The sequence below is a fragment of the Micropterus salmoides genome, unplaced genomic scaffold (genome assembly GCF_014851395.1).
Source record: "Micropterus salmoides isolate LMB-PRFRI ecotype aquatic unplaced genomic scaffold, ASM1485139v1 Ms_hic_scaffold_20, whole genome shotgun sequence".
NCBI classification, from domain to species: domain Eukaryota; kingdom Metazoa; phylum Chordata; class Actinopteri; order Centrarchiformes; family Centrarchidae; genus Micropterus; species Micropterus salmoides.
The window spans coordinates 19,021,503-19,046,876 of record NW_024041151.1 but is presented as its reverse complement, the minus strand read 5'-3'; the positions used below and the strand labels follow the sequence as shown (position 1 = coordinate 19,046,876).

Below are 25,374 nucleotides of genomic sequence, written 5' to 3'. Positions count from 1 at the left end.
TCTGCGAGAAGTCATACTCGTTTCTGTCAGTCTGCCGGCATTTGTATTTTTGTTTCAGAATTCACAGAACAGATGGACTAAGGACTAAGCGTGGACAGATTGATGAGATCATCTAAGCTTCGCTGATGTCTGTCAGGTGTAACACTGACAGTGTGGGGGTTTCCTGGCCCGAGGCTAAAGAGCAGACGGGTCACCGAGTAACCCAACTCATAATCCCTTCATATTTTCTCATACCCTATTTTCCTCTCGTCTGTTCACAAATCCCACTTTGGATTTGTGTGGGCGCAGAAAAGGAGAGTGCCCAAAAGGGTTTTAAGACATCTAATGAGGAAAATTCTACAATTAAAGGTTTTCTGGTGTTTTCTGGAGAAGTTCATGGCCTGCATTTTGTTGGGACTACATTGGAAGTGCGGAGTTTTACGCTCATAAAATCAAAGAGACCATAACCATAGCCAGATGTGCACTTTATTTAATTGATCACTTGCATCAAAAAAGCCACAAAGACAGGTCATACTGTGAATCGCTGAGGTAAATGTCTTTTCACTGACGGTGTTTGAATCACAGCAGCTGCAGGAGGAAGTCAGAGACCAAACTCTGTGCTGCTTTTTGTTTTTTAGTGAAAACAATTCTCCAGAACATGCAGACTATAACCTCATTATTCTGATATCATGAACAACCACAGTGAGGTTAGAGATGTAAAGTGTTAGTACAGATATAAACACTAATCTATGTGTAAGCTGAAATTCTTCCATAACTCCCTCTACAAGCTGTCCATTTGCAAGGAGCTGAGTTGCTGTCTTTTATTACTACAAATGGTAGAAGTAAAAATGACATTGGAATTATGTCCTAAATCAGTCCTCTCTCTATCAGCTTCCTTTTCATATGTTTTTCTAGATGTTTAAAAGAAATAATTCAGAAGAAGTGGACATTTTTCAACATTACATGTTTGAATAGCAGGTCAGGACCACTACATGTAAGTAATGTAACACCATACAAATTACATAACATTAAGGGCATAACAAAATGTAGGGCTTTTGTTGCAGTGTACACTGTTACACCTTCAATAATCCAGTCATCTGTAAGGACATTGTAAGTCCTGTCACTTCTGAAGAATACTGTTACAAATGTTGCTGTCTGCTGGTGTGAATGTATAGTTGACTGTTTATTGTTATGAGTGCTGGGTGAACCTGCTCTTCTTATGTCCTAGGTAAATCTAACCTCTAAGCTACCACCCATTCAAGAAACTATGTTGAACAAACGAGATCATGTGGATTACTGTCTCAGACATGACATATAAATTCTCAAGTGGAGCATCCTGTGATGATGAACGTTATCCTAAAATGTTAAATGTTTTACTTTAAGCTATTTCCTGTTTGAATTTCAGATGTTTTTAATAGTTGGTATTTCACAAACTATATATATAGTGTTGGTACCGCTTTCTAATGAGGCACCCTTTATAAAGGTTTGCATGTCATTGTTAATGTTTAATACTTATGGATCAGTGATGAGCCAGAACTTTTGGGTTGCCAGGTTGTCTGCTAGCAGTGCACTTTCTTATAAATCATTAATTGAGTGTTCTCAAAATAATCCAAGCCTGCAGTTGTAAATATTAACAAGTTCTTAATGAATGGATTGTGGGCCAGGTTCTCTGCAGCTCTCTTTCAGAATGGTAAAGGAATCCTTTGACATTTTTGGAAATATGTTTATCCTCTTTCTTGCCGAGAGTTTGTTGAGAAGATCCATCACAGCTCTCATGTCTAGGTAATGAAAGTTGGAGCCAGCAGGGGGTTAGCTGAGCTTAGGACAAAGATTGGAATGAGGGTTCAACAGCTTGTCTGGTTCAGTTTTTGTACATCTTGAACAAACTAGATAAAATGTATTGGATTAGATTAGATTAGTGCACTTTGAAGATGCTGGTAGGCGGATTTTGTTACTGTAAGACAGAGCCAGGGTAGCCGTTTGCCCTTTTCCAGTCTCTGTGCTAAGCTAAGCGGCTGCTGGCTGTAGTTTAGCATAAAGTTACAAATATGAAAGTGATCTTCTCTTCTAACTCTCAGGAAGGAAGCAAAAAAGCATATTTCTCTCAGTGTTGTCCAAATTCTTCCAAGCCATGACATAATAAGATAAAATATATATATTTTTTCGTTTATGTTTGCATTTGAATCACTGGAAGAAAATTGAAGACATGGGCAGCGATTCTCAAGCCTGGGCCACAGGCTATTCATGATGTTTAAAGAACTAAAATGACAAAGGAAGTGTCTACTGAGGGAGGATAAAAGCCACCCCTGGGATTTTTCACAACATGGACAAAACATTTTATTAAGGGTTTATAACTGATCTATAAAACATTACATTAAATGATTTATAAACATTAAGAAAGTTAGTTTCAATTTATAAACCTTTATAAAGAGCAGACCAACACCAGGGTATTATAGGAATCAGCTTGTGTTTTATATACATGTATATATTAAATACAAAGAAACACCTTACTTTGACTGCACTGTCACTTTGAGTCATTATGAAAATATTCACTATCATTTCATTTATTCTTCATTTATTGATACATTTAGGTAAGGGAAACAGATTCCCTATCTCTTTGTAAAACTGTCGCAAATTAGACTTTCAGGTGTGGAAAGAGGCTGATAATCTTGCCAGCATGTAGATTGCCGTTTAGATCTGGAGTGGAGACTGGCCTAATTCTTCACTGCTGGACGTTAAATCGTATGAAAAAAATCTCTATATCCGCAAATACGCCTATTTCTGTAGTTGCTCCTAATAATATAGTTTCACATAAGATGACGTACTACTTCTCCAACATAGGCTACATCCTGGAATACAAAAAAAAGTATTGGCAACTTGCCGTGTGCCCTTTTTTCAAAGCAGTCTGTACAGTATAATAACTACAGTAACAATTATCGACCCTGAAGTATTTTTATTGCTATGAATGAAGTCGACACCCTAGCTCCCAAATAAGCCCTTCTCTGTGTGTCTTGTCCCGTCCTTGTCCGGGTGGTCGCAGCCCCTGCCTCTGCGCAGAGCGCGAGCTTTCTGCTGCAGCCCCGTGTTATTTGATCCTTGCTCTTTCTTTGCTGGGAAGAAAAGCTCGCCTCTTTCCCACGCTCTGAGGACACGTGGTGCCCGGAATGAATTGGATTCAGAAGGCCCTCCCTCCCGGTAAAACGTCACCACTCTCTCTCTCTCTCTCTCTCTCTCTCTCTCTCTCTCTCTCACACACACACGCACATACCAAGTTCAACATGCTTTCTGGTATGAAAGTAAAATAATAATATTGCCAACGCGTTATGATTATATCGTCACTGCCGTATAAAAAATGACATGACAGTTTTAGAAGAATGTTTCTTCTGGTGTCCCAGGGTGCGAGTTTCCTATCCGGACCCTGCTCTTCTGCGACATGTGCGCAACATGCTAGAACGGGAAGCTCCTCCCGACTTGTCTGGCACCGGGTGCCCCGGGTCTCGGCGCCAAAACTCGGTGCGGCGCACTGATATTCCTCGATTTGTCCGGCGCTTCGAAGAAGAACACAGCAATAGAACAGCGATCTAACTGCAAACCATAACACACTCGTATTATCTTTGTGTGACCAGTTTCAATTTAGGAGTTGGTTCTAGGTGGAGAACTCAGTGCAACCTCTAGGCGACCCCTCAGGCTACATTCACAAAACCTGACCATCCTCACTAAAGGGCGACTGAAAGAGTTTTGGATATCATTATTGCAAAGTTTGATTGTGATTGGCGTGCGCTTTTACGCATGCGTTGTGAACTGGGTTTTAGCCTTTACACAACTGTGTTAATAGCTGGGCCTGTCAAAGGGAAAAGATTGTTAAATAATTTCATTTCTGCGTGAAGTAGTACAGCAACAGTCTCATGATTGTATCTGGTTTTTGGCTGCTTCATTAACAAGTAAGACTCGGGAGCGAAGTGGGGGGCCGAGAGAAGAGAGCAAATGCCACAGAGTTTGGGGGAGAAACTCATCCAATCGGATAAACTTTTGGCTCCTGCAGTCTGTGCAAATGTTTTCCACAAGTGTCCAGACGCGCTGCAGCCAAAGCTCTGATAGCCGACAGATGTTCCCTATTTTCCAGAAGATGTTCTGCAGCATTCAGTAATCCTAAGACATAAAACGTGTACATAACAAACATAATAAAATCCTATGATCCTAAGAATATAAAATCTGAAAAAAGAAACCATAACGTCCATAACCTTTATATACTTCCCTGCTGTAAGAGTTTTGAATGTCCATGCAGGCCAATGCTGACTGTTGAGAGGAACACACATCTTTTACTGTAGCCTTCCTAAAAAGGTTATTCACCACATTTCTATGAATGAGTCAGAGTCTTTGTTTTGAAACATTTGCAGCTGTGGGCCAATAGCTGCAGCGGAACAAACAGAAAACACAAACAGTCACCTGCCGATGCACCTGAAAGTGTCCAAAACAGATGAATCACAGTTTCCCACACAGGCGGTTTGACCAATTGTTCATCCTTTATTCTCACTTGAGCAGGTCCTAAACTTATGACAAACATCTAAGATAGAGTGGCCAACAGAAATACTAAATTTCATTATGTACTGAGACACCTTTAAATACAATTCAGGCCAACAGTTAAACCACAGCTCAGTGTGATTGGTATATTAACACTCCTGTTACATTCAGTAACTGTGGAAAGTCAAATCAGTTTGATAGCCCAAAATCACAAATTTGCCTCAAATGTGTTTCAGACTTTAAAAGTGTACCACGATGAGCCTTTGTGGTTTAAACCTTGATAATGCACTCCAAGGGGTTCTGTAATTTAAAAAAAAATGAACACAATCAATTCATTCCTGATCGCTTAGTCATTTTAAGAAATAATGGATAGCCTAGATTTAATAAAGTGACTGTGTGTTGAGGGGTTCCTAGAAACATCATGGACAAGTTCACAATCGCCATGAAATGCCACTTTGGAGCGCTTCATCACAATGACTACCAAAAACCAAGCAAGGATTACTACATAGCCTACTTTATATTATAATCTCTTTACCCTATTAAAAAAGTTTTTTTTTAGTTGTTTAAGTTACTTTGTGTGGTAACATAACTTGATGCATAGCCTACTGTATATGGGTTAGCTGTGGTTTAATAATGCTGCGTGTGTATTTATTTAGAGCTGCGGTTACTTATGTTTTAGGTAGGCCCTATCACAATCTATGACTATATTGATATACTATATTGTACTATATATATATATATACTATATATACTATTTTGACACCTGCCAGTAAAACGTAAAAATCACCTTCCATGAACATGATAATGCGCTCCAAATTATCATATTTTAATGTCATACTAACACTTTTTTATCAGTTTAAATAAAATAGGTTGTGACCTTCATACGTGGGATCTCCGTTGCTGCCTGACGGTGCACAATCGCACACCGATGTAGACAGATGCAGCCATAGACGTGCGCCAAATGTACAGTTCAGAGTGTGGGAAAAAGAGGACAGTGTGAAAGCCACCAAACCATCAGAGCGGAGAGCGGTTTATAAAGTGTTACACAGATGAGATGAAGTAAGGGCCGCCAAACGGAGCAAACGGCCCGAGGGAGGCTGAGATACCTGCTGTGGTTTCCACATATATCTCTCTCAATCTTTCTCTTTATCTGCCTATCCAGCTCTGTCACTTTCACATGCATTCTTTCTGTCAAACTGTGTTTCTCTATATCAAAATATATCCCCCCCACCCCCCACCCCCCCTCTCTCTCACTCACACTCTCACTCTCACACACACACACACACACATTCACACTCACACAGGCACCCAGTTCCCACGGTGGAGGGGGGAGCTGAGCGGCGTGTCAATCTGCGCACAGCGTCACCTCTTTTCACTTGCAAAAAGGAAGTAGCGCAGGGCTTTTGTTATTTGAAGTCCAACAGTCTAGTCATTTCAAAACAACTGGAATTTATCCACAGTTTATGATTTAAACAGTCACCTATACTCTCCTCCTCAAAGGTGTTTTTTATACGACAGTTTGGGGTTTGTATATTTTACTGTCCTTCCCATTTGGCTCGGAGGTAATCGCAGTCTTGAGAGAACACACAGGCTTGTCTGAGGTTTTTGATTTTGTTGTTGTGAAAAGATGCTTTCACACTTGGGACAGCCGCTGTTAAAACTGCATTCGTGCTATTCGGTCTCCAGTCAGCCTTGGAGAATTCAACTATTGTCTGAATTTGAAATACCCACATGAGCACATGATGGACCCAGCATTTGGTTCATTTTTATTTCATATTTGTGCAAAAATGACCTGAGCTGTTCTGGTCAGTCATTCGTTTCAGGGTCACAGTGCAGAGAAAATTTGGCCACCTGTAGGTCCAACAACAGCACATAGCTGTAAACCCCACCCTCTCCTGGATAGTATATCATTATCAGCACCCTTTCTGCCCCTAATTTAACACGAAAGGGTGTTAATTAATCCACCTCTTTACTTAAAAAAGACATAACTAACCATTTGACTAATATTACATAAAGTCCATGAGCCAGTGATGAGATATTTTTTTCCTTTTTAGAAGTTAAATAGATAATTTTATTTTTCAGTAGACTTTGTGCTTTGCATCAATAAAAAACTCTCTCTTGCTCTTCTGTGATTTACATCGCTGTCAATGAGACGCGTACACGCTTGGTTGACGTTTTGTTACAAGTTCCTGTTGATGTTAGTCCACTGGATGATCATTTACAACGCGCCCGCTTTCTCAGCAGTTTACAGCTCTGGCGGCACCTTGCCTCTGGCTTTCTGTGCGCTTCCTGGGGTCGGCTATAGGAGATCGGATATTGAGCTCACCGTAATATTGCTGCGGGCGCCTTGTTTAATGTTTCTGCAGAAACAATTGCAAGCCTCCCACCCCCTCTCGGAAGACCACACCCCCTCCGTGCAGATTCACAGGGCTCTGGTCCCTCCCCCTAACCGAACCGGCAGCCTATAACCTCCCTGGGTTTCCGCCCATTCCTCCACAGTTGATTCTTTGGGATGGTATTGTCATGCAAATACAGGACGCGTAAAATATTCCCCCAGAGCTCAGCGCAGGGCAGAGACTCGCACGGACCGCGCAGAGGACACAGACCGGCCCACACGGTGGATTTGTATCGTTTTCGTCGCTACGGACCCGTCCATCTGTCACAGGTAAGTCACAAATCTGCAGGGGATTACATTTCCAGACATGTTAAGTGCCAAAAAAATCAAGCAGTGTGTCCGTGCGCAAACGTGTGCGCACGGAGGTGTCCTCTCTCCCTCTTGGATGTGGCGGAATGTGGGGTCTCTCTCGCAGCCTGTTGGTGAGGAGCCGGGATTCATTTGGACTTTTTGTCTTTATTTTGTCTTCCCCAGACACCCTGGCCACATGAGCGGCGACACATAGCCAGGACGTGAAAGCCAGGAAAACAGGTCGGGCCGTTCAAGAAAAAGCTGCGGAGGCTGGCCTGTGGAGATAGTGTCATACTTCCAATTTCCCCAAGTGAAGTCGGAGGTGTTTCTCGTCTCCATCCCCTGCTATAGGCTACCTGCTGCTGCTACTACAGAGGGGGGAGCTACACGTAGAGACGCCTGGATCGCTTGAGAGCACCCTTTTATGTTTTTTATTTTAGGATCTCTCAAATATTAACATTTTTGCACACCAAGTGTGTTATTTCCTCTCCTGTCCTTTTTGGGATATATACAGAGCTCTTTTTTCTGTTTTAATACTTTAAAGTGCCTTAATAACTGGTTATAATCCAGTGTAACTGTGGCATTGTCACAAGACCAGAGAAGATCAACAGGGAGAAGACGATTATTATCAGCTTTAGAGCCCAGGCAGGATTACTGGTTCCCCACCCTCCAGCGCGCTGCAACCATGAGCCAGGCGGATGTGTCGACTTGCTCCGCGCCGCAGAGGGTTTTCCAGGAGGCGGTGAAGAAGGGCAACACCAAGGAGCTGCACTCGTTGCTGCAGAACATGACAAACTGTGAGTTCAACGTCAACTCCTTCGGGCCAGAAGGACAGACGGCCCTCCACCAGTCCGTCATTGACGGCAACCTGGAGCTGGTAAAACTGCTGGTGAAGTTTGGAGCAGATATACGGCTTGCCAACAGGGAGGGGTGGAGCGCTTTACACATCGCCGCCTTCGGGGGCCACCAAGACATTGTGCTATACCTCATCACCAAGGCCAAGTACTCCTCTGGCGCCCGGTGATCTGTCTCTGCTGTCAGGTAAAATAAGAAAACAACAAAAAAAAAAATTCAACAAGTGGAAAATAAAATTGCAACACACGGGAAAGTCAGGCTCTTTTAAAAGCAAAAAAACTGCCATTATCTACATAGTTGTGCCAAATTCTATTGAAAAAGGAAATAAAAATAGGCCTGCACAATAATCTTCCCTCATTGTAAACCAAACGGGGCTCTCTGTGCACTCCTGAGTGAAGCACCGCATGGTTCATACACAGCGCTTCAACACGAATCTTTTAACAAAAGAAACGCCTTTTCGGTGAGTTTGTTGGTACTAAAGCTTTCCTCTTGAATGTGTATAGCCTACTAGATCTTGTCGTTCACTATAAAAGAAGCCAGTGCCTGTGTATCACATGTGTGTGTTTGGACTCCGGAGTGCAGATGGCCCAGTTTCTTTTCCCTCTCCATGACCTCCCATCCCCAGTACAGTTCCTACAATAGTTTCTTTGTAGGGGGCGCAGATTTGACCTGTCGCTCCTCATTGTTCACTTGTTAAAACCCTTTTTAAGTTATTTTATATGAAACACGGCACTTGATGCTGCATATGGCTGCATGCTGGAATATCTGAAAGGGAAGACACACGAACAAGAGAAGAAGGGTTGCCCTCTGTTGGCTACCAGAGGTCTGTTTTCTTTAATAGATTATTTTTTCTTTCTTTTTTTTACTCAAAAGAGCGGCATTATGGCTATCCAGCACGCTTTCCGATGTGTAATCATTATGTAACAACAACTGATCCATCATTGTTGTGAAGTACTGTACACAATAGCTTTACTTTGTTTCTGTTTTTTTTTGTTTGTTTGGTTTTTTTAAGAAAAGAAGAGACAGTAGCTGAGTGCGCTCTGCCTACCTGCCTACAGATCTTGCCATGCTGGCGTCCAACTGTTCAGGCCAGTGTGACCACTTTTGCCAGTGGTCATTGTGTTAAAAAAAAAACGCTGCTTTCGCTTTGTATCAAAAAAGTCACATTTGGAATTCACTTTATAATCTCCTTTCAGTATTTTATTAACATCCTAGTCATCACTGTGAAAGCAGGCTGGGTTTTTTTTTTTATTTATGAAGGTACATTGAGAAGATGCATTTTTGAATATGTTGTGGTTCTTCTTTTAAAAAAGTGTAAGAATATCTAGGGTGACTCAAGCTGCTTCAGACTCGTAGTATAAACTGTCCCGTGTGGAGGTAGACCTGCTCCCCCCCCCCCCCCCCCCCCAGAAACCCCTCTGTTATAGTCTGTTGACCCTCAGAAGACTTTCTCTACCCCTCCCTCCCATCAAAAAGGACTTTGTTTGGTTTCCTTTTGCCAGCTACCTCGACTATAAAAGTATTCTCAAGTTGTTCAGCTCTCTCACCACTCTGCCACGTTGTTTGGAGTCTGAAGAGATTCACAATTTGTCTGTGATCATCCGCATGCCAGTATGGGTTTTTTCTTCCTTCTCTCGCTATGTAGCCTAACAGACACGATGGACTTCAAGATGCAATGAACTTATTTCCTGCATCCTCAGTCGGGACAGTTTATTCTACACTACAACCAAACCAATTCTGACAAGCAAAGCATCGTTTTGCCTTTCTGCAAGGGAGTCTCTGGTTCTCTCTCTTTCTGTCTCTATGTCTCACCACACACACTGCCATTGTTGCATGTTTTCCCTGTAAACCTCCTCTTTGCTCTCTCTCTCTTCATCAGCCTGTATGGTCGTTTTTTTATTTCTATATTTTTTTCAGTCATACAAAAAAAGTGGAATTGTATCGCATGACTTATAAATGCAGGGAGTTTTATTGCACAAAAATGCGGAGCCTTGTGCGTCCCCAGTGTTTGTACGGGGTAACTGCAGGAGCCAAGGCTTTGGAATAGTTACTACTACTGAGCAGGACCCTAATACTGTTGGACGATGAAGACTTTAAAAACAACAACACATGACTTAGCAGGATGTCACAACAAAAGGAAAAAAAACAAGAAGAGAATTTGGTTCCATAAACTTGCCTGCTGCATTTTGAAAGTCATGGCACCCTAACATTTGTATCAATGCTGCTTGTACGTTTTTTTTTGTTGTTGATGTTGATGTTATTTTTTAAAAATCTTCTGCTCAAATGGCCAACAGTTGTATAGACTCTTCACAGCAGCACTGGTTCACCTCAGGAGAAGCTGCTGAGAGAGTGCGTTTTTGTAATTGAAGAGTGTGTGTGTGTGTGTGTGTGTGTGTGTGTGTGTGTGTGTGTAGTTGTGCGCTTCTCCTGAGGCCCCGTGTTGCTGTGTTAAAACAACAGTCATCCAGACTGAGAACATCCCATTTGAAACCTGGAACAACCACAAAAGTAACTGAAGCGATAGATCCACTACATCAAAGTACAGATTGGTATCAGGCAACAAATGATATATGCATTGCTTGTCTTAAACTTGATGTTTTTTTTTTCTTCCTTTATTTTTTTTTGTTTTGTTTGAATATTGCACTGATGACTGTTGTTAAAGGTTGGCTTTTGTGTGTCAACATTTAATTTTTTTCTGAATAGAAAAAAACAAACACAACAAATACTATTGTATAAATATATGCTCCAGGTGATAATGTCCTAATGTGTGTGTTACTTTGTGGAAAAAAAACATGGCGTTTTTTTAAAAACAAAGATGCGTGTATCTCTGTGATTGGGTGTATGTATATATACATATGGATATATATATATCAACGCTGATGATGATGATGATATCTTGGGGCACTTTCTTTTCTGAAGTGCTGTCTTCCTGTTTTTTTTGAAAGGGGAATAATACATTTGATGGTAAGATCATTGTAACATGATTAAAAATTGCACGGTTGTGTGGTTGTTTGGCTTACCAGGGTCATAACATTTATGACGTAAGGAGCCAGCCGCCGAATTGGTGTACATGAGTGAGATGATTTTTTTAGAAAAAGAAAAAAGTGCTGACTTCTTTGGACCAAGTTGTGTTTCCGCCCTTGCTTCATTTCAAGCAAGAGGAAACAGCTGATGTTTGTTTTTTTTGAGTGATGCAGATGTTCCATCATGTTTGATTTTATTTTTGGATTTCTGTTTGTATTCTTTGGTTTTTGAACGTTTGTAACACTGTGATGATGACGTGATGTCATGTGGAGATGAGTGCTGTATTATTTTTGTACGTTTGTGTACAAGCCAGTAAAGAAATCATTAAACTCAAGTTCTCTGTGTATGCATACATTTCTTCCTCATATCCCAAGCAAAAAGCTATGTGTTCTATGCCCCCCCTGCATTTTTCATAGAAAAGGTTGGTTTGGAAAACACACCCCCACCTTCCTCTCTCTCTCTCCTTGCTCCCTGTCTTCCAAGCCTGGCCCAACCCAGATCCCCATTCTCTCCTTTTGTCATTCATCTGGCCTCATCCTTTCACTGCAGGGATAAAAGAGCGCAGTGCATTATGGGTAGGCTCAGTTTAAAGAAAGGTCCCCTCCCCTGTGTGTGTTGTGGGAGAGCTGGTTTAATGTTACCCCCACACACTCAAAAACTTTCCAACACACACTCCTCTCTTGCGCTCTTTCCGACGGTTAAGGCACAAGCTCTGCACAACAATACAGCTCTCTGCTGACAACCTGTTTTTGCCTCTTACGTGAGGATGTCTTTCACTCATTATCTATACTCTCTTTCTGTAATTGTCTTTGTTTTATTAACCCCTCTCCCATAAGCTGTATAATTCTACTTAAAAAAATAGACTTACTGATTCGCAATGAGCTGCTATGTTTGGATAGAAACAAACCATATTCCTACTTGTTATTTTTTTTATATCTATTTCTGTGATTTTTTCTCACAAAATATGTACGTAGCCTCCTGTGATGATGCATGAAATGGCCCTGAAAATGCTTGGTTAAACTTGATAACCACTCTCACTTCATTTGGACCGGTCATGAGTCAAAAACACACATTCATTTGCAGCCATAAACAGTTAAGAAACACTGTGTTAAGAGTGTGCATTTTGTGGTGAACATTTTCAATCATTTTCTCTGCAGCAGAGCTCAGTCTTGGCTTCTTGTCCTTCTTTACTGTGCTTATAGCACGATATACTGTGGGTTACATTTTGAGTCCCAGCAAGTGAAATCTTTGATTGAGTCATGTTGTCCCCATTTCATGGAAATGCTGAGTTGCAGCTGATATTGCATGGCTGTGGGAGGGTCGTGGGAAAAGCTACACCACAATACATCTTTCTACATGTCGGAACTCTTCGTGTTGTAACGTTTACTGGGTGTCGACCTTTTTTAACTGCAAATGTTTGAGTTAAGAGGGTGTTACAAATGTGATGGAACAGTTGTGGTTTGAGATATATATTTCTGTCTGCTGTGGACAGGTAGCATACAGGTGGTGTAAAACCAAAACAATGAGTTAAAAGATGGTAAAATGCTTTGTAATGCTTTGTGGACAGATGTCAGTGATAATTCTCTGTGGTTTCACAACAAGCGACTCCTTCACATTACACGTACTCTTTTGATCGATTATTAATATAGAAAATATTGATGATTGTGATGATTATCCACAAACCTTTAAAAAACCTCAGTCATGATGATGTGTTTTCTGTGGGTCCACATGACAAATTGGCATTCTCTCTTTATCAGCTCATCATACAATCAGCTGGTTTGTATAGCTTTTAAATTAAAATTAGATGACATAATATTTGCACTGTCATTAAAGTTCAAAGAATTTGAACGTAAAATTAATCTATATGTAAATCTTGCTGAACAGCAGCCACTGTGGCCACAAATGGCATTTGCAGGATAATAGCATATTGAATTTTCCTACCCATCTTAGTCAGGTAAACTGACTGAGAGTGAGTGGAAATATACCTCTAAAGAGATATTGTTTTACGGATGTGATAAAATTGATATAAATTTGTGACATACTAAAACTAAACTTAACTTAAACTTAACGTTAAAGTCAACAAACACTCTTTTATCAGATACATGCTTTTTAGCTAAAGTTAGCTAATGCTAACATTAGCCACTCTGTATACCATGGCAAGTAAGACTGTAGCTGGAAGAAAACTCCTTTATTAATTTTCTGTTTCTTCATTCAAAGGTTACGTATGTATTGATAAACTGACTACCACATGTAAGACCTAATAATCTTGTATGCATGAGAGAGAGCTTCTCCGATTTGCTCAGAGAGTTCATTTCTGTATGATGCTGGCTTGAAAAAAGCATTGTATCTCACATCTGGTCTTCACTGCAACGTAAAGGTTAAAGTTATTGTTAACCGTTAAAGTTGATTTCTGAGCCTTAACCATCTACGATCTCAGCTCAAATGTTCTGCACCGACCACACCAAGTGCACGGATCTGATGCATTTCTTTGTAAAACTCAACATCAGCAAAGTTAGCTCCTCTAAACACCAGCCCCTCTGTGTTTTGATACCGTGACAGGCCCAAACAGGCTATCTGGCCTGCTGCTCGCTTGTCCTTTCCTCTCACCCTCCCAGTCTCTCACTTCTGCAGGATGTTTTTGTTGAGCTGGGTTCCCTATTGTTCACACACTGAGTTGGCTGGCCTCCCAGGGTTGCTGCTGGCTGCTAGGCCCCCTAATAGGTTCTTCATGTGCCTTGGCTTCCCTCGCTTGTCTTGGTCTGGCCTGTGCATGGAGCAGCCTGCTTTATAGTGAGCCAGACAACACAAGGCATTTCTGGGAGGAATTTTGCAGAGAAGACAGTGAGGGAAAATCAGATGAGGAACTGTCTGGGGAAAGTCCAGAAAACTTAGGAGAGCTGCATCAAAATCACTTTTAAAAAAGTGAACAGGCTCCATTGGCAAATGTATCTGGTTACAGGTCTGCATATATGTATGTATTGTCTGTTTTTGTATTTCACAGCAAAACTGAGTAAAATACTGTTGATGTTACAGCAGCTGTAATCAAGCGCATCTGTGTGATTATCTTCCATCTCCATTCAAAAGACCATTGTTCAGTGGCTCATAAAATATTCATATCCATGCTAACACCCCTCATTTGAAGGGTTACACCCGATCTGTAAGAAACGAGATTAACTGAACATCTTGTGATACTGGTAAAACGCAATTTAATTGGCTTTGCAACACGGAATTCCTCATTTTATAACGGCTCCTGTTCAACTTGAGCACAATGACAGCGGCGTTGATTGTGAGACCCTGTGTATGACTTCCTCAAAATGCCGTCTGATTAAGTAATAATGTAATCCAAACGGCTTGTTTGAATGAGATCTGTTGTACATTTAGGATAAGAACACATATGAGGAACCTGTAGAGTGATGCTAGCCACATAAAGAGGAACTTAGAGAAGCGTTTAACAGGCTTTCCAGTGTCTAGAATCAGGCTACACAATAGGTTGTAATTTTACTTCATGTTGCCCTCCACATGACACCTGTAAGTCCTCAGGGTGTTAAGGAACCTTACAGTGCTATTTTTCATCTTGAGACTGCAAAGTAGACAGCCACACAGGTGTTTTCACTTATGTTGCCTGATTAGAGATCTTCACAAGACTGTGTGCAAACTGCACTTGATTGACATTGCCTCTCTTCTTAGTTTTGTTGCACGTTCTCATCATTAGTATGAGGACATAGAGTTTGGAGATGTCGTTTATGTACCATCATAGCTCATCTCAACTTCCACCTGATCAGAGGTCTGCTCAAGCAGAGTATTTGAAAATACCTGTGTGGGTATACAGGGCCTTTAAATATGTTTACAATATTTATTGAACTATGGCACAAGGAGACAGCAGTCCTGGCATGTGCCTAGTGCAGGATGATATCAAAGAATTAGACTTTGCTAATTCATAAGATATTTATCTTTTTATTTTTACCAAGTCATTTTGGTATTTGGACATATTTAATATTAGAAACAAGGTTAGTTTTTAACTGCATGTGGGACAACAGTGAAGTTATTTTACAGACCTAATTAATTTATTTTTCAGCAACAGAAATCTGTAATTTGCCAAATTAATGTTATATATGGAATATAACCAAACCTGCATTAACTGATTTTTGATTTTGAAAGACAACAGTTTGATATTATCACCATATAAAGTTGATATAGTGAACATATTAGCAAACAGTTTGTTATTTGTACGTCCAGCAGCAACATTAGCATTCACATGAAGTTGTGTTTGTGTCCAACTGACGAATGTAAATCCAAAATTCACTCTCCTTTTTGCTCTGTTTTGTTCTCCGCCAACTCCTAAGAAATATCTGTCTCTTTAGTGGCTTAATGCTTCACTATGTTCACCAGCTAGTTGCTAATTGTGTCTGTCTGCTGTTGACAGGTAGCTTACAGGTGGTGTAAAACCAAAACAATGAGTTAAAAGATGGTAAAATGCTTTGTAATGCTTTGTGGACAGATGTCAGTGATAATTCTCTGTGGTTTCACAACAAGCGACTCCTTCACATTAATATAGAAAATATTGATGATTGTGATGATTATCCACAAACCTTTAAAAAACCTCAGTCATGATGATGTGTTTTCTGTGGGTCCACATGACAAATTGGCATTCTCTCTTTATCAGCTCATCATACAATCAGCTGGTTTGTATAGCTTTTAAATTAAAATTAGATGACATAATATTTGCACTGTCATTAAAGTTCAAAGAATTTGAACGTAAAATTAATCTATATGTAAATCTTGCTGAACAGCAGCCACTGTGGCCACAAATGGCATTTGCAGGATAATAGCATATTGAATTTTCCTACCCATCTTAGTCAGGTAAACTGACTGAGAGTGAGTGGAAATATACCTCTAAAGAGATATTGTTTTACGGATGTGATAAAATTGATATAAATTTGTGACATACTAAAACTAAACTTACTTAAACTTAACGTTAAAGTCAACAAACACTCTTTTATCAGATACATGCTTTTTAGCTAAAGTTAGCTAATGCTAACATTAGCCACTCTGTATACCATGGCAAGTAAGACTGTAGCTGGAAGAAAACTCCTTTATTAATTTTCTGTTTCTTCATTCAAAGGTTACGTATGTATTGATAAACTGACTACCACATGTAAGACCTAATAATCTTGTATGCATGAGAGAGAGCTTCTCCGATTTGCTCAGTTTTCCTCTTTCTATAGTCTATCAGGACAGGTGTCTAAGTTTAACAAGTATTAGGCATAGGAGATTGTTTATTGTTTATTTGGATCATGGTTAAGTTGGCAACAACTTCTTTTCCTGGTGTCCATAATCACATCCCTCAGTCTCATTTCCGAATGTATCAGCACATTTTCTGTGGATTCATCCTTTTTGACAGTCTTGCACAATGTTTTTGTGTTTTTTGTGTTGTGTTTTTTGTGTTCGCAGTAATTTCACAGAATGGAGCATCAAAACCATCATCAAACCACAGTATGTAGTGAAACCAGCACAGGGGCAGCGATGCTGGTGGATGACAGTGAGCTTGAAGTCCTGCTGATACAACATTTTCTTTCCGAAAAACAAAAACATGTCTGTCGCTAAACACAACCAAGTGAACACCCCCTCCCCAAAGTCTGCCTGTGAATAAGAAGGGGAGTAAAAGAAATAAAGTGAGAGAGAGAGAGAGGGAGACAGGTGGTCGGGCGGTCTTTTCCTTGCCCTTCGCTCCTTTTTGAACTTTTCTTTCATTCTTCCAGTTCATTCTGTGCTTCTTTCCATAGCACTAGTGACAAGGCGCTCCATTCACTGCCTCATTCTTCCACCCCTCCCATCTCCCTCACACACCCCAACCCCATCCCCTCCCTCCCAGCTCCTTTGTCTGGCCTGCTTTAGCTGCTATTCACCAGCCAGACGGACCGCCATTGACTGGACCCCCCTCTATCCTCCCCCTAACATCCCTCCCTCCAACAAACACCCTCACACACACACACACACACACACACACACACACACACACACACACACACACACACACACACACACACACACAACCTGGCCATTCCCCACCCTACACCATGTATCAGGCAGCTGCTATGCTAATAGGGAGGAAGGGATGGAAGGGATGGATGGGGTGGGGTGGGATGGGGGGGACAGAGCAGTCAGCCTATAGTAAAGGGACAGAGGGAGGGAGAGCAGGGAGAGTGACCCCGCTCCTCCATCTCCATAGCCATGCCAGAGCAGCAGCAGACCTCCTGTTACACAAAAGGGAGTCCCTTGGCCCTCCTCCCCCTCCTAACCCCCTCTCCCCCTGCTTCCATCCCTCTGTTCCCCTCTTTCTTATTCAAATCCATTTTATACCCCAGTGGTAAAGGGAGCTGTAAGTGCAGTATGTAAAGTAACCTTACTCCTGCCCTGCGGGCGTAACCATTCAGGGCTCAATACACAGAGAACAGCCTGTGTGTGTGTGTGTGTGTGTGTGTGTGTGTGTGTGTGTGTGTGTGTGTGTGTGTGTGTGTGTGCACCACCCACACACACACACACACACACACACACACACACACACACAAGTGGCACCTGCCCTTGAGTCAAGTTGCATCTCCCTTCCTAGTCAAATAGTGCTAGACACATGATAGATAGAAGCTTGCTTTATATTGCTTTCTTCACGAACACAAACACACGCAATCACTGTTTGGTGTTGAGAAATTTATATTTAAATACACCCAGTTGTATATTTATTAGGTACACTTGACTGAAAATATTGCAGTCTAATATAACAGCCCTACACCAATCAATCAATTCAATGAAAGCATGTTAGAGGTGTTGATTCTCTATGATCATTTTGGAGGCTGTAGTTTGAATTTATATGTTATACATAGAGGTCAATGTTGGCAGACTTAAATGTTAGAAGTAAATTGACTAATGTCATTTTAATAGCAATAATAAAAAAGAACAACGATAAATGCACCACTGAACTTCACAAAAAATTATATGAAGAGGGATCAGGCATGGGTGTTGCAAAACACAGATGAGTATCAAATGGGTTGGAAATACTTTATATTACATTTCTTATGTTTTAATGTATTTTTTATTTGTATTTATTTTCTTCTGAATGAAAACACATTTTGAAGTGACTTGATTTGATCAAAGGTCAGACTACTTTGTCAGACTGATCAGACAGAGACATAGCTTGGAAAGCGGTCCAAAAAAAGGTTTCTCACAGTCCAACAGCTAACTAGCTAGCTAGCATTCTTATCGGCACAGTAAACGGTAACTCCATGCATGTGCTCACTGATTAGTTTTGGAATAATGGCTGACTTACAGTTATATTCGTCATCGTGATTGAATACCACTATGTCCCTACTACAGGCATCAGAACACGGCAGGCGCTCCGCACCATAGGAAAACAGTGGTTTTGCTGGCAACACGTTTGTAGCGACGCATCATAGTATGATTGCAGCTCAATTACAATTCAATACACGTGGCTGTGTGTTGGCATGTTTGTGTCAGCAGCTTTTTTTCTGGTACCATGTGTATACATCTCTTTTGGTGTGTTTTGGGGTTTGCGTGGGGGGGTGCTGGCAGGAAGGCATTTCTTTGTCCCTCCTGTTCTGTTATTTACCCCTGTGCAGTGTGACCCTGTGCCCCAACAGGGAGGCACGTCCCATTTGACATCTGCCTGTTTGCAGGGGGAGGGAGGGGAGAAACAAGTTGTGGGGTGCCCATATGGAGCTTCAACATCCCCACAACCCCCAAACCCAGCCTTCCCCCATCCCTGACATACACACACACACATGCAGACACCACATCTCCTGCTGCCTGCACCCTTTGTTCCTCATGTCATGCCATTCCAACACACAGACATGCTGCAAGTGAAGGATGGATGGATGGATGGATAGATGGATAGATAGATAGATAGATAGATAGATAGATAGATAGATAGGCGAGTGTGCTGAGAGCAAGACAATGTTTGACACATATGCTGATAAATTAAAAGTTTTAAAATTGAGTCTGTATGTTGAAACTCTTCGGTTCACATTCTGTAAGAACTTCGTATCTATCTGCATTTGGGTTGATGGATCAACCCACCCATCCGTCCATACCTAAATCCTCTCCTTATCTGTTGCATGATAGGTTGGAACAATTACCCTGTATGGATTATCCTCCTACACAATGATTCAGTGTGCTGGATGCACAATGAGCAGGCTGGCCGGAGGGCTGGATCTAGGCTAACGAGGTTGGTGGAGTTTAAATGACCCAGTGTAACACTGACAGAAATTGTCCGTGATACTGCACTTTCTCTGTCAAGGCCCACTGTCTTTGTCTACAGGCTGTTTACGATAATACCTCTTGTTACTGGGCTTACAGTGAATTAGGTTGTTAACACATATTGTGACACAGCTGTTGCAGCTATTTTTTCTTTTCTAGTAAAGAAAATGGGGCTTAAATGGCTTTGGAAATTAATGTCCATATGGACTGGCTGAACTGTTTGTTTGTTTTTTAGCTGTGGGCCTTTGAAAGAATGCAGAAGGGCGGTTGAGCTCACATCCTATCCTTTAGGTCATGCGCAGGTGAACTGCAAATTCAAGGATAGAAAAAGTAGAAAGCATGCACTGACTTGAATAGCATCCAAACATTACTGGACTGAAACAGGAAACCTTCTGAACATTTAGGAGAATGACTTCTTGGCCTTTGAAAGACTGTCGATGTGCTTCAATGCAACATTTATCATTGAAAAACTATCAGAAACTGCAAAGGCATCGCCACAATACGATGTTGCAAGCAGTGCTGCTGGACCTTCATCACCAGAAAAGATCAACAACACACAAGACAGGTGTCATCAGAGAGGACACTTTCATGGATTGATTATTGTTATTAAAATTATATTAGTATACAGTGTTATGCTGGCAATTACTGACATACGATGACCTTTGATCTTAAAAGAGTATGAAAACATAATGGGATGCCTCAAGATTTGATACATAACAGTTATATAGTAGATATATATATACAGGGCTTATATATGTTTACTGATTATCATCCCATCCATGCATAACAGCAGTGTAATTTCATTAAACATCATTAAAAAAATCTATATACTGGTATGTTATTTTTCTATAAGTGAACTTTCAGGGTCAGCTGTTGTGTTATTTCAGTCCGCCAGTGTTATTTTTGTGATTATTGCATTCATATATATGTATAAATATGTATGCATGTGTATGTATGTATTTCTGTGTGTGCATGTGTGTATACATGTGTGTCAGGGAGTAATTATGGAGAATAAAGGCCTGGTTGTACAGAATGAAACTGTGGGTTTTGAAGTGAGATGGAAGATGCTTTTCTGTTTGGCTGAGCAGACTCAATGGTCCTATTCAGCCAGCCCCCTTACTACCCATTGTCCTCCCACCACCAGCCCTCCACACACACACACACACACACACACACACACACACACACACACACACACACACAAATGACTGTAGGGCCCAAGAGGAGAAAGAGGGATGGAATGAGCTCCTGCTGAATCTGAGAGCTATAAATAAATAAAATAAAATTGTGATGCCTAATAATGTTCATGTGGTGTCATTGCAAATAGTCAAACACCCAAAATGTTCAACATGTTGCAGTGGGACCAAGTGCTGTTCTTAAACCCTTTGTGCACAACCATCATCCCCATACTCCGAACCGCTTTGTAGCTTGGGCTGTGATCACACCACATTGATTTCTTCTGTGTTGATGAATCAATCATTTGTTGTTATGTTGTACAAATTGTGAACCAGAGCAGTTGTAGAAACCAGTTGGTGCTTGATCTGTTTTCTGAGGGCTGCAATCAGATCATGAGAGGCTCTTCACACTCTGAACTAATTGTCTGACGCAGTGCTTGTTTAGTTGCTGACATTTTAAACCAGAAAGTATTAAAAACAAAGTTACAGCAACTCAGCAGCTGTGTATTGAGATCTTTAACTCAGGTAAAAGTAGCAACACCACACTAGTACATACACTTCAAAAAGTACATAAGTAAAAGTACTCATTATGCAGATATATATATATCATATATGGATTATCACTGCTGATGTATTAATGTGTATAAGCAGCATTTTAATAATTTCAACATTCAACAATTTTGAACAATATATACTGTTACATAATTTAATCTAACAATGCATCATTTATAAGATGTTCATATGTTTTATATGTTCAGTCTTAACCTTAAAACTAGAGTACTCGAGTAAATGTTATATTCTGTCAATGTCTGTCACTGGGTACATGTTAAAGGTCCAGTTTATCACAGTTTTCTCAGGTCACGACAATGCATCTTTTCACCACCTCCTGCCCTAAGTTAGACCCCTTGTCCAGCAGTTAACCAGCTCCAACTGACAAAAAAAAAACCCTCCCACAATAGTCTGTATACAAACGCACAATGGTCTGAAGAGGGATAGTCTGACTAGGGGTATGAGGAACCAACACTCGAGGGTTAATGATCGTCGGCCATTGGTTTGGAGCCCATTAGGCCATTGATCTGGCTGCGTCTTTTATGCCACCTGGGGAAAGGAAAGTGCTGGGTCTCCTATTGTGTCTGTCTGTCTGCAAGTGTCACCGAGTGGTCATATACCCTCTGTGTGTGTGTGTGTTACAAAGAGAGGCCAATCAAAGGAGAACAGCCAGAGTGTCACAAACTGTGCTGAGACAGTGGAGGTCATTCGGTGTGGACCGACTAGAACGCAGAAATGATGAATTATAAGCTTACACTGACTGATATGAAGACAAATATATATACACATTGTGATATTCTTACTCAACATGATACAAACTCAAACACCATTGCACAGTGCCTGAAGAAATGATGATAATGCAAAGCTCAGCACCTTTGGCGACTACGTGAGACGCATACATACACACCACACACACAAAGGGAAGAAAGGAGCTTCATTCAGCTGCTTCTATTAGTTGGCTGAATTTATCGCCTCCTCTTATAAAACATCCTTCATTAAAAACAATAAAACTTCTCAATGGGTGGAAAGCAACTAATTACAAGCACTCGCGTTAGTTTAATTGAGCAACTTTTTCATGCACTTTTAAAAAAAACGGTCTTAAATCAGTGACTTTACATTCACTAATGTAGAGTTTGGATTAGGCAGACTACCACTTACTTACTAATAAGGCATACATTATAATGGGTCTACAAGGTGTAACTAACAGCTTTATTGATAGTTAATTAATCATTTAATAATGATTTATGGATAATAATATGCCATAACCCAGAAGTTTACTGAAACTTCTGGGTTGCCAGGTTTACAGTGAAACACACAATTTTTTCTTAATGTCATGTATCCAGTTATATTAGTAAGTATTTATCACTCTTAACAATCAATACAGCCTGCAGTTGTAAATCTACTTTTTTTGTTCAATATTTGTGACTTGCTAGGCTGTTACTCATATTTTATTCCACTCCCATTCAAGATTTATACTACCTCTCTTTAAGAGAATTACTCATCCCAACCTACTATGGAGGAATCTTTCCTCCTTATTAGTTACTTCTGTCAAGTGTATACAGTATTTACTGTGGATCACATGCATCACCAGACCCCTTACCTAGCTTACATTATTTTACGTTTGATAGGACTAAGTGTTATCTATAGCCTATTTCTTACTTCAGACACATTGATATGACTAAAGTAATAACTGTTTTATGTAATATTTACACTTACGTGAAGGAGTATCTGCTACTAGCATTAACAAGTCAGCACTATAGATGTGAATGAACAGTTTCCATGATGTAGTTTAGCCAGCTTAGTAGCATAACTTTGACAGATAGACTCTAATATTAATACAATTTGATGCACAATTTTGTCACAATCAGGTGGATATTCCATTTAAATGTTTTATGAATCCTTGTCCCTCATAAAGTTATTTAAGAGACAGCTGCTGGTCACCTGCAGGCAAAGAGACTGCTTGGTAGGATTAATTTACTTTGAAAAGGATACAGGTTTTAATTTCATAAGTTTACATCACTATCTATCAAGCAATATTTAAGTATATATGTATTTTCTTTCCACACATGCAAATTTTTCTGGAACCTGTCTTTCTGGAACAAACATTTGTTGGATCTCAAGCTTACTGAAAACACTCAGATGACGCTGGGGTTTAGGGGACGGGGTCTTTAAATGTTGGGGGCTGCCATTTGGTCGGCCATGTAATCAGAGTTGAACTTGAAGAGGGAAAGAAAGTGATGTCAAACACAAGATGAGAGAGTGTAATGTGTGTGTGTGTGTGTGGAGGGGGTCCTCTGTCTGCAGGACAATAGACAGTGGCAGCAGCAGCTGACCAGAGATTCCCTTCTTCTTTTGTCATCCTGCATAATAAGATCTCCACCACACACACTCTGTCTCTCCCTTTCCCTCCCTCCTCACCCCATTGCTACTCCTCCCTCCTGTCTCTTTTCCTTATTTGGCATTAAGGGATTTCTGCATCCTCGCTTTCTTTCTCCTTTTTGCCTCTCCTCTTTTCTGGCCTCTGTCTTCTCCCCTCTCTCCTTGTGTCCATACCTCTCCTGTTGACTTCCATGTCTTCCTGCCAGTCTGCTCTTTCAGAGACACATGTTCTTTCAATATATCAGCTGCTGTGTGTATGTCTGTTTGTGCAAGTATGTGGGTTTGTATATGTGTTTTCCAGCCTTTGCTCCTAAAGAATGTAACCTCTGAGATACTCTCCAAACTGGGTGTAAATGCAGCTCCCATCTGTGTGCAACCTGTGTATACTGACGTCTGTTTAACTTTGTTTTTGGGTTGGTGGAGGAGTTTTCATTTCAGTTATTTGCACTGTTGGAAGAATTACTCAGATCATACCAATGAAGCAATGTAAAAATATAAGCCCTACATTGAACATCTTAATTAAGTAAAAGTACAGAAATATTATCACAAAATATACGTAAGTATCAAAAGTGAAAGATTGTTAATTACAGATGCATTAATGTGCATGCAGCATTTTAATATTGTTGCTGGAGCTAGTTCTAACTACTTTATACACCGTTAGGTAGTTCAGTCCAGTGGTCACCAACCTATGGTCCAGCAACCACTAAAGGATCACAAGCATGAAAAAAACAAGTTCTGCTACACAAATTTGTATTCATTTACATACATGTTTTGCTTTCTTGTGAAATAATGGATAAGTGCAACACAAACTATTATTTAAATATAACAAAGGGGGAGCGGGTTGGTTAATAATGGGTCATGAACACAAATAAGTAACTGGAGCTGTCAAATGTATGTAGTGGAGTAAAAAGTACTATATTTTCCTCTAAAATGTAGAAGTAGCATAAAACTACTAAAACTACAGTACTCTGCTTAGTTAATTTCCTTTTCTCTTTTGGTTATTTGTGTTTGAGCAGGTGTTACAGCAAAAGCACTGGTGAAGGTCCGGCTGAGGGTGAAGCATGCATGCTTACTGCAGGATGGTGGACAGTCTGGAGGCCTTCAGCTTCATATGGACAGCAGGGGGATTATTGTGTACAATGGGGGACAACCAAGGTCTGGTTTTATTCTTCTAATTGTTCCCACTTTCTTAAACTTTCTTCTAACTTTGTATAAACTAATTCAAGCTCATCAGAAGTTGTTTTTCTGTAATTTATTTAAATCATTTTGAGCTGACTGAATTTTTTTTCAGCGTGTGGTGGGAATCCAGCTCGGCCTGTCTATTGGAAAGTTTTGTACTTGAAGTTATCACTTCCTCTCTCTCTCCATGGGAACTTGCTCACATTTCCCCCCCCCTCTCTCTTTCTCCTCTCCTGGAAAGCAAACCAACTGTGTCAATAAAGTCTCTCAGTGAATATGCTTCTGGGTATATATATATATATGTGTGTGTGTGTGTGTTTGCGCTTGTTTGGTAGCGCTCCTCCAGCCAACACCAGGTGATGTGGCCTGGTACGGAAGGTCACTGCTGTGATGTCACTTCCCCTTCCTCTCCGGATATTCCCCAGCATTATACTGACAACAGTCGGGAACTCTGGGAACTAACAGCAGGATGCCTGGCTCCTTAACAGGAGGAAGAGAGAGCCAGTAGTGGTGATGGTATGTGGTTATTTTTGCAGCATTAAATGACTCATTTGCTGTAAAAACTAACTAACAAACAAACACAAGCAGTGAGGAATGAGTTAAAATGGAAGTCGATGAACTAATGGCACAGAAATGAGGAATGTGCTGTTGCATATTGTTTGTGTTTTTTAATGTATAAAGGTGTGTGCATGCATCTGATGAAGATCGTGTGAATAATCTGTAAATAGAGCAGTATCGCCCCCTTCTGGTTATGCACAG

At 40.6% G+C, this 25,374-nt stretch overlaps 1 protein-coding gene across 1 annotated transcript; it reads left to right on the top strand.

The window, feature by feature from the left end:
• Nucleotides 1-6,965: 6,965 nt before the first annotated feature.
• On the top strand, nucleotides 6,966-11,409 carry nrarpa (NOTCH regulated ankyrin repeat protein a). The gene is made up of 2 exons (XM_038734061.1): nucleotides 6,966-7,165; nucleotides 7,370-11,409. Exon 2 carries the CDS (start codon nucleotides 7,872-7,874, stop codon nucleotides 8,208-8,210), a length of 339 nt encoding a protein of 112 aa, XP_038589989.1. The 5' UTR covers nucleotides 6,966-7,165; nucleotides 7,370-7,871; the 3' UTR covers nucleotides 8,211-11,409.
• The last annotated feature ends 13,965 nt before the right edge of the window (nucleotides 11,410-25,374 follow it).